Below are 8,534 nucleotides of genomic sequence, written 5' to 3' on the forward strand. Positions count from 1 at the left end.
CAGTAGGAGGCTTAGAGACTCTGGACCTGTGGATACCCACAATTCACCTCCTTGAGCCCGATACACCTTTTGGTCATCCAAAACCTGTCCTGCTAGAAGCTTCCCCAGAGGATCAATGGTTTCACCCCCAGGAGGTGGAATGGATCTAGGTTTAGAGTTATAAATCTAAGGTAAACCTCTTCACCACATGGGAACCAGTCCGACTCCCAACTAAACAATGGAAATGCTTATTCCAATGAGGATGGATCCATTATCTCAACTGAATGACAGGGTTTGGCATCCATCTTTCAAAGTGGGACTTCTTTTACCTTGTAAGAATTTATGCATGTAGGATTTACTTTTATATACCATTTCATATTTGATGTGCTTTTATATTCAGTGTTATTAATTCACAATTTTATGTGCATGAGTAGCAACCTGGAATGATTGATTGAGTTCAGTTGATTCTAATCATTGCCACTACAGACCCATAGTTCAGTTGGACAATGAGGAAGGAATGTTTTTATAGCTGTTGTAAGCTGAAGCAGGGAGGTAAAGAGATGGTTACGGAGATTGAGGATGGCAGTGGAGAAACCCCAAGTACTTCCTTTTGGAATTTACTGTTGTTGTATGTGCTTGGGATTTGTTGAGCATTGGGATCACTAATAGCCTTTCCCCTAGAAGGGTCATATCAAGAGCAACAAATGGAGATTGGGTTAATAATAATAATACTTGAACTTTATTGATCTCACATTGGAGAAATTTACCTCTGCATTTAACCCATCCCCTTGTGTAGCAGTCGGCTGTCATCGTGGGTCGCCAGAGAGGAAGTATGTGGTAGTGGGGCTTGAACTTAGAACCTCAGGATTCCAAGCTCTATGCCCTAACCACAAGGCAGCCACTTACCAAAACAAATGCCCCGTGTAAGGGTTGAACTCACAACTTTCAGATTTTGAAACTTACTTAGTACCAATGAGGACATAACTTTGAAAATGGCCAGAGTTATAACGAGTGTTTATAACTTTGAATAAAATTCTGTTTTTAAAATCTATGTCAGTTTTCTATATATTTTTGTACTGTCTTAATGCTGAGTTAAACAGAAGCTCAGAGTCCAAAATGCATTTTACAGAACACAAAACTATTTAAATCAGAAAAGTAAATATAATCATATCTCTTGACTGACTGTAAGGTGACTTCAACTCTGAGAAATAATCTATCACATGACTGCTTACCTCAAAACCTAACGAGAAAAAGTGAAGAAGCTTTAATCCAAAGGACCCACTTTTGCAGGTCTTGGTCGAAACTTGGATCTCATTTGTGTTGTAAATTCTCTGCTTCACAAAAGCCAGTTTTTCTCCTTCTTTCATCTTAAGCTTGTGAACTATATTTGGATCCACTTCACTGTCAAAGAAAAAAGAAAAAAACAAAGAAAAAAGTTTGTTTCTAAAAGTGTGAGCAAAGAAATCCTCCTAGACAGTCACATGAGGACATCTGAGACATACTTACAAGGTTGTCATGGTGAGATTTTCCATGTCTTTGCTGCTGAATTGCTCTTTCTCAAAGCTCACAATGGACGATGAATCAATGCGGTCTTGGTGTCCCTTCAGTTTACCTTCAAATTTATCATCGCCTCCTTCTACTTCGACACTGCCATCGACCTCGCTACAGTTTTTGTAATCCTTCACCAAGGGCTCAATTTCTGGCTCTATACAGAGAGAGATCAAATAAGTTCAATATAAGTTTAGTATGGTCAGAAGGTGACACTCTAGAATGCAATTCTGTGAAAAAACTCCTAAAAGTTTGTTTCTTTTTGTGGGGACTCCTGTCTTTGTGTTTGTGTTTCTGTGTTTGTCTCCCTTCATCCACCAGGAGGCACCTGGTTCTAGTCCGCCTCCTCACACACCTGCTGATGGTTTCCTCGTTAAACAGAGTGTTCTTAAGCTGCTGACTGCCACTACCTCGACGCCAGAATGTTTGCCAGTTTTGGGTACTCTAGCCAAGCTAAATTCTGCTGAGTCAAACTGAGTTTTTGTCAACCTGAGTTTAACTTTGTTTTTGTCTTTGCCTCTCGACAGGAAGTCATCCTGCAAACTGGTTTTCTCAGACCTTCTCTCCCTGGAAGGATCAACTGAGCTTCAAACTGAGCTAGGGTTCAAACAGGAGGTTTGGATCTACTTTCCCCAAGAGATCATTTGTGCTTCGCACTGAGAAAGGGATTATTCTCCACTACGACCCGTTCAAGTACCGCAGGAAATCTGAGTGGCAGCCGGCTTCTCCGTTCCCCAACTAACAACCGCATTCTGGGGAAACCCTGTTCCGCCCTCCACCGAATCAGACAAACACTGAAACAACAGCATACAGACAGGAGTCAAGGATTCAACAACTTCTCTGGAAACGTGAGTCGGCAACCAAATCCTCTTCTCCAAGTTCACGAATCAAATTCCCCACTGAGCCTGAACTCGCTGTGTCTTCCCCTCACTTTTCAGTTCCGGTTGAGCAGTGTTAAGAGCAACACTTCTCTCTGCATTATCTCTTCAATTAAACCTTTTCCCTGGTCTCTCTCTGTTTTGGTTTTCTGCATTTGGGCCCAAACTTTGTAAAATCATGACACTTTTCTAAATACCAAAACCAAAGCCATTACTTCTGTAAGAACCATTATACTCAAATGTACAAAATAATGGAACAATGGAAGAAATTTTATTTACGTGTACTCAGTTACATTTTCTTAAGCAACTTTTTGAAAAAATTTACTTTTGGGGGTAGTTTTACAGCATTCTACACTTTACTTTACACTTTACAAAATGAAGTTTTTTCTCTATTTAGTCTAAAACACAGGAATTAGCATATATATTTCTGTCTAATTACATAATATTTAAATATAAATTAGGTTTGATGAGCCAACTACAGAAGCCGAGAGTGGTCATGTCCCTTCGGTACTTTAATTTTCTCATTATAAAAAAATAACGAAAGCTGTTTTCTCGTCATAACGAGATAATTGGTGTGTGTTAAAACTCATTAAATCTTTCGATACCACATTAGCGGGAGAGGATTTATAAGCGTTAGTCATAGCAGACTAGCTTTTTGGTAACGAGACATAGTTGTTGGTTTGATGATTTGCCTCCAGCTTTGATTCATAAGCTAATTAGACGTATGCCTGCATCGTCTTAGTGCCGTGTGTTTTCTGAACAGACCGTTGTTACACCTGTAACAGGTAGCTATAAAATGCATTAGTCAGATTTGTTTCTCTGTATTCCATGCAATCCAATCATCCACCATGACATGACAATAAGTGAAAAGAAAAGGAAAACTAAAAAACTGATTATTTGCGCACAAGCTGTACTGCGACTGCACAACTACAGGCACCGCAGGCATGGAAGGACTGGGAATCCAGGGCTGTTAGACAGCCTCATTCATTACTCATACAGATTAATCATCTCGTTATGTCAAGAAATCAATAACTGTTTTCTCGTTATAACAAGATAATTATCTTGTTATCTTGAGAAGGCAAAGCAACAACAAAAAAATAAGTCAAGTACGCCCCCTCTCGGCTTCCGTAGCCAAAAACTCAGTACCTCAGTAAGTTTTTATCCTCACTAAAGTAATTTCTTGGATGGCTACTTTAATCTCTTTCTTGAGTAAAGAACTGGGTACTCTTCCTGCCTCTACATGTGTGTTCCTGTTTGGCCATCTGAGTAAGAAACATTTTTCTTGTTTTTCCAGGAATGTGAGGTCTGGTTGTTGCAAAATGAGGTAATTTTCCTGGTTATCACAAGCTATTTTGCAAGGGGTTGGGTTTAGGTGTAAGGTGTGATATTGGGTCCAGTAAGCACTGGTAGTGGTTAGGTTTAGAGTTATTTCCAGGGTTAGAACATAGGAAGTGTTGAAAATGACCAAAATCAATGGAAGTCAGTGGGAGTCAACACTTGTTCCTTACTGCATTTAGCAAGATGAGAATGTGTGTGTTTTACAAACCCAGAAAGAGGTCTTCTTTAACAATGTTCCTCAGTTTCAGGTCCAACGGCTTGTACCTTTTCCAGTTGTTTAAGAAAGTCAAATGGTCCTTCTTTTTAACCTTCACAAGGGTCATCAACTCCCAGTTTCTGTTTAGATCTCTGTTACTGATTAGGTCACTGCTGGAGCCCAGTGTTTTCACCAAAGCCTTGCTGAAATGTGGAAACATGTCCTGTAAACACAAAAAAACTCCTGAAACCTTCAACAAAATACAAGGAAAAGAAAACATTTCTAAAATCAATAAAAATAAAGACGTTTAGGCCAGTTTAAAATTTATGGTTCCGCAAATCTACAGCATCAAGATTGTGCGCACTTCTTTTTTCTGCTTGATTGATATATTTCTAACTAATTCTCATGAATTCTGCTGCCTGAGTAGGAGCCTCTCACTGTTCTGTTAAATAATGTAGCCATGAATGTGCTACCCAATGTAGAGCTTTGGATTACAAGCAAGAAAGTGGTGATGTGATGATCCTAATCAAATGAAGAGTTAGAAAAATGTTCTAAACATGTCCTATTTATCAGGGGATGCAGTAAGCTCAGTTTATTATTCAAACTGGTCAAAAAAGTTTTCTATCTTAGGAAACTAAACAGATTCCATCAAGTCTTTGAGAATTTGCTCCTACTGGTTGAATAAGTAGTAATAGTGGTGTGACGGGGTTCTTTGGCCTCCAAGAATTCCAGGCTCAGTCGGGTTACCGGTGTTGGTGGGTTATTGTGCTCAAAAACTCAAAACAGGGTGCAAAAGAAACTAAACATTAACAAGAAACTCTGGGCCTCAGCCTCCCTCCAGTTACCAGCAATGTAACACAGAAACAGAAAACAAAATGGCCGCTCTTCTTCCCACAGCCCTCTTTACATTCTTGTTCCCAAATCTCACTTACTATGTATTCAAGTTCTCTCCCTTTCCCTAATACCTGATATTGTATCCCTTGCTTTACAATTATTGCACATCCTCCTCCACCTCCCTCCTGTCAATCTCTTCTTACAGAATTATATCGTTTGATCACAAAATCTAAAGTTGTTTTTAACCATGTTTCCTGAACACAAATGATTTCTGGTTGTTCTTCAAGACTGTCAATATAACCTTTAAGTTCCTGTCCGTTAGCTATTAAACTTCTTGCATTCCATTAACATATATTACCTGATGGTCCTGGTCTCCCATCTACCTCCAGCTTTTTGTTTATGTTCTCCCATGATTCCTCTTTAAACCCCAAAAACTTTTCAGCGCATTTGTTCACTCTCTCTTGTTTTCTGTTCCTTCACATTTTTAACTGCTTCTGCATAGCTTATGTTTTTAGTCATTTTAATCTGTATGATTTCTTTTGCCGTCTTTCTTACTTCACATCCTCCATATGTAACTCTATGTTGCCCTCCACAGTTACAAAATTTTTCTTGTACTGTTTTACATTCTTAAACTAGTGATCTTCACCACATTTTGGGCATCTGTGCTTCCCTTTGCAAATTGCAATGATTTTTTCTCCAACACCAACCACGTTTAAAGCCTTATGCATTTGCTCTTTATTTTTACAAACTACCAATAGGTTTCCATCTCTCAGAATCTTTACCATTTCTACTTCTCCAATTTTCCTTTTTTATTTCTCTTGACACCACAATGGGGCTGATGTTATCCTGTTCTTGATCATTCTTCAGTTTTAATATTATTTGAAATTCCTCCCTCACAACTTTCCTCCTAACTATCCTTTCTTCATCTGAACTACTTCCTTCCAGCTCTTGTTTTCTGCCTTGACTTCCCTTTTCTTTTTTTGTTTCGAAATTTCTTTATTTGGTTTTCCTTTAGTTAACAGTAACCACAACACCAATGTGAACAATAACCACAAACCACTCGCACTCATGCACACATACACACAAGTAAAACAAAGAAAGAAAGAAAAATAAAAATTTGGATAAACAAGAAGTAAATAATTGAAAAGTACATATCAACAATAGTACAGGTAAAAAGAAGTGTAGGATTTTCTTTCAGCAATTTCAGTTTAAATGACAGAAATCTGGCAATGATTTCCACGACTGTCACTTCAGAGCTAAACGAAACTGTGGGCCTCCAACAAATTCCCAAAAGGACAACCATATATCTTCAAAAATATCATGTTTTCTTTTTAGTGAATAAGTGATTTTTTTCCATTGGCAAGACTTGTACAATATTCTCAAGTCAACCTTTCGCACTCGGATTCAGTATGGATTTCCATCATAGTGAAATTGTCCGTCTGGCCTGTAGTAAACAGAGGGTGATCATCTTCCTGTTGGTGGAGTTGAGCTTAATATCCTTAGGGTATAGTCCTAGTATGCACAGTTTAGGGCAGAGAGGAAGGTCTGTCTCAGTTATAACAGAAAGAACTTGAATAACCTCTCCCCAGAAGGCCTGTATCTTTGTGCATAACCATAAACAATGGATAAGTGTACCTTTACATGTTTGATACTTGACACATACATCAGGAGTGTTAGCATTAAACTTGTGTAGAATCTCAGGTGTTATATATAACCTCATGACCCATTTATATTGCAAAAGTTTGAGACCGGCATTGCATGTTTGTGTACCTTTATCCGCCCACTATTTAAACCCCTTGTCCATTGTTGCAGGTGGAACGTTTTCATTTCCCCAAATGGGGGTGAACTGAGACAGCTTGGAGATATCATTCAAGTATTTATGAACCTCATGCCATACAAATATTATATTTCCTACAAATGGGTTGTCTGTGAATTTATTACGTTTCCCTGGTCTTGCAGAGAATAGGTACAGTTGAAGAGGTAAATTGGTAGATGTAGATCTCTCTATATCAACCCAAGAAAGGCTAAATGAGATTTAAACCAGAAAGAGGCTGTCCATAGTTGACATGACCAGTAATATAATTTTAGATTAGGAAGTTTCAGTCCTCCTCTATCGAAGGGCAGGTAAAGAAGCGTAAGACGAAGTCTTGCTCTGCGGTTATTCCATATGAAGTCTCTGAAGAGCTTGTTCATATTGGTGAAAAAGATTGGAGGTGGTGGAAGTGGTATGCATTGAAAGAGGTTCGACTTTGATTCATTAACTGTATATCCTGAAAATGAACCAAATGTGTCTATTAACTTCATCAGGTTGGGGATTGAATCACTTAATTGTGTCAAGAACAAAACTATATCGTCAGCAAAAAGACCTATTTTGTTCTCAGTAGCGCCTAGTCTGATGCCTGTTATATTAGTGGATTGTCTGACTGCGATGGCCAGTGGTTCGATCGCTAATGCAAACAGAAGAGGCGAGATGGGGCACCCCTGCCTAGTTCCTCGCTGGAGTTGAAAGGGCTCCGATGTGGCAAAATTAGTTGTGATTGCTGAACTTGGGGATTGGTATAGCATTTTCACAAAGTTGCAAAAATAATCGCCAAACCCAAACCGCCTCAAAATGTTGAACAAATATGGGTGCTCGACCATGTCAAAAGCGTTTTTTTGCGTCAAGTGAGATTATTGCCGTGTTTGTGCATCCCTGCTTTGCATAGATGATGTTTAGTACTCTATGGATGTTATGAAAAGCCTGTCGGTCTTTAATGAAGCCATTTTGATCAGGGACTATTAAGGAGGGAAGTTGTTTTTCCAAGCGTCTTGCAAACATCTTTGCAATTATTTTAACATCTGAGTTTATTAATGATATTGGACGGTATGATGCACAATTGGTGGGGGACTTATTTGGCTTTAATATCAGTGATATTGTCGTATTACATAGGGAGGGTGGTAATTGTCCCGCCTCGATTGATTCAACTATCATATCGAACAGAGGTGGAATCAACCATTTCTTAAAGTGTTTAAAAAAATCTAAAGGAAGTCCGTCAGGACCTGGTGATCTACCACTGCTCATATAAACAAGAGTTTCAAATATTTCCTCTTTCGTTATGGGCGAGTCTAGTTTTTGCTTTGCCATATCTTCCAAGAGTGGAATGGGAAGGGCGTCTAAGAACTTGTCATGGTCATTGGGATATTGAGCTTCTGAAGCATAGAGTTTCATATAATATTTTCTAAACGCATCGTTGATTTCTGAGGGACTTGTTGTAATCCCTCTTTCAATTTCAATTTCTGTAATAGCCTTTTCCTGGCTCAAAGTTTTAAGGCGCCAGGCTAAAAGTTTACCTGATGATTCTCCCTGTTCATAATAGTTCTGCTTCAGTCTGATTATCTTTGATATTGCTTTGTTAGCTGTTAGGTCGTTATAGTTAGCTCTTAGTTCTGTAAGCCTCTGTATATTCTCTGGGGTATTATTAATGGTGGATTTCTTTTCCATGTCTTTAATGTCGCGTTCTAGTTCTGTCATAAGTAGATGCATCCAATTAGACATGTGGCTCGTGTAGGATATCATCTGACCTCTTATATAGGTTTTAAATGCTTCCCACCTAACAGAGGCTGATGTTTCGTCAGTTTTTGTAGTGAAGAATAAATCAATATTATCTTCTAGATATTGTAAAAAATTCTGATCGCATAAACTAAACTAAACTAAACGACCCATTCATCGGTTACCATTTGCATGTTTCCAAGCAATACAAGGCCTTGTCCATATAAGACTC

General features: G+C 38.7%; 1 protein-coding gene across 1 annotated transcript in view; it reads right to left on the reverse strand.

Moving 5' to 3' along the window:
• Positions 1 to 641: 641 nt before the first annotated feature.
• The window catches only part of LOC107097073, a 12,052-nt gene continuing 4,159 nt past the window's right edge, over positions 642 to 8,534 (reverse strand). The window contains exons 3-6 of the mRNA XM_015394065.1: positions 3,952 to 4,162; positions 1,486 to 1,684; positions 1,200 to 1,380; positions 642 to 656 (exon numbers count right to left, since the gene is read on the reverse strand). Of these exons, the coding sequence (XP_015249551.1) occupies positions 642 to 656; positions 1,200 to 1,380; positions 1,486 to 1,684; positions 3,952 to 4,162 (606 nt within the window). The remainder of the gene's footprint in view (positions 657 to 1,199; positions 1,381 to 1,485; positions 1,685 to 3,951; positions 4,163 to 8,534) is intronic.

Source organism: Cyprinodon variegatus, unplaced genomic scaffold (genome assembly GCF_000732505.1).
Source record: "Cyprinodon variegatus isolate N-32 unplaced genomic scaffold, C_variegatus-1.0 Scaffold670, whole genome shotgun sequence".
Lineage (NCBI taxonomy): Eukaryota > Metazoa > Chordata > Actinopteri > Cyprinodontiformes > Cyprinodontidae > Cyprinodon > Cyprinodon variegatus.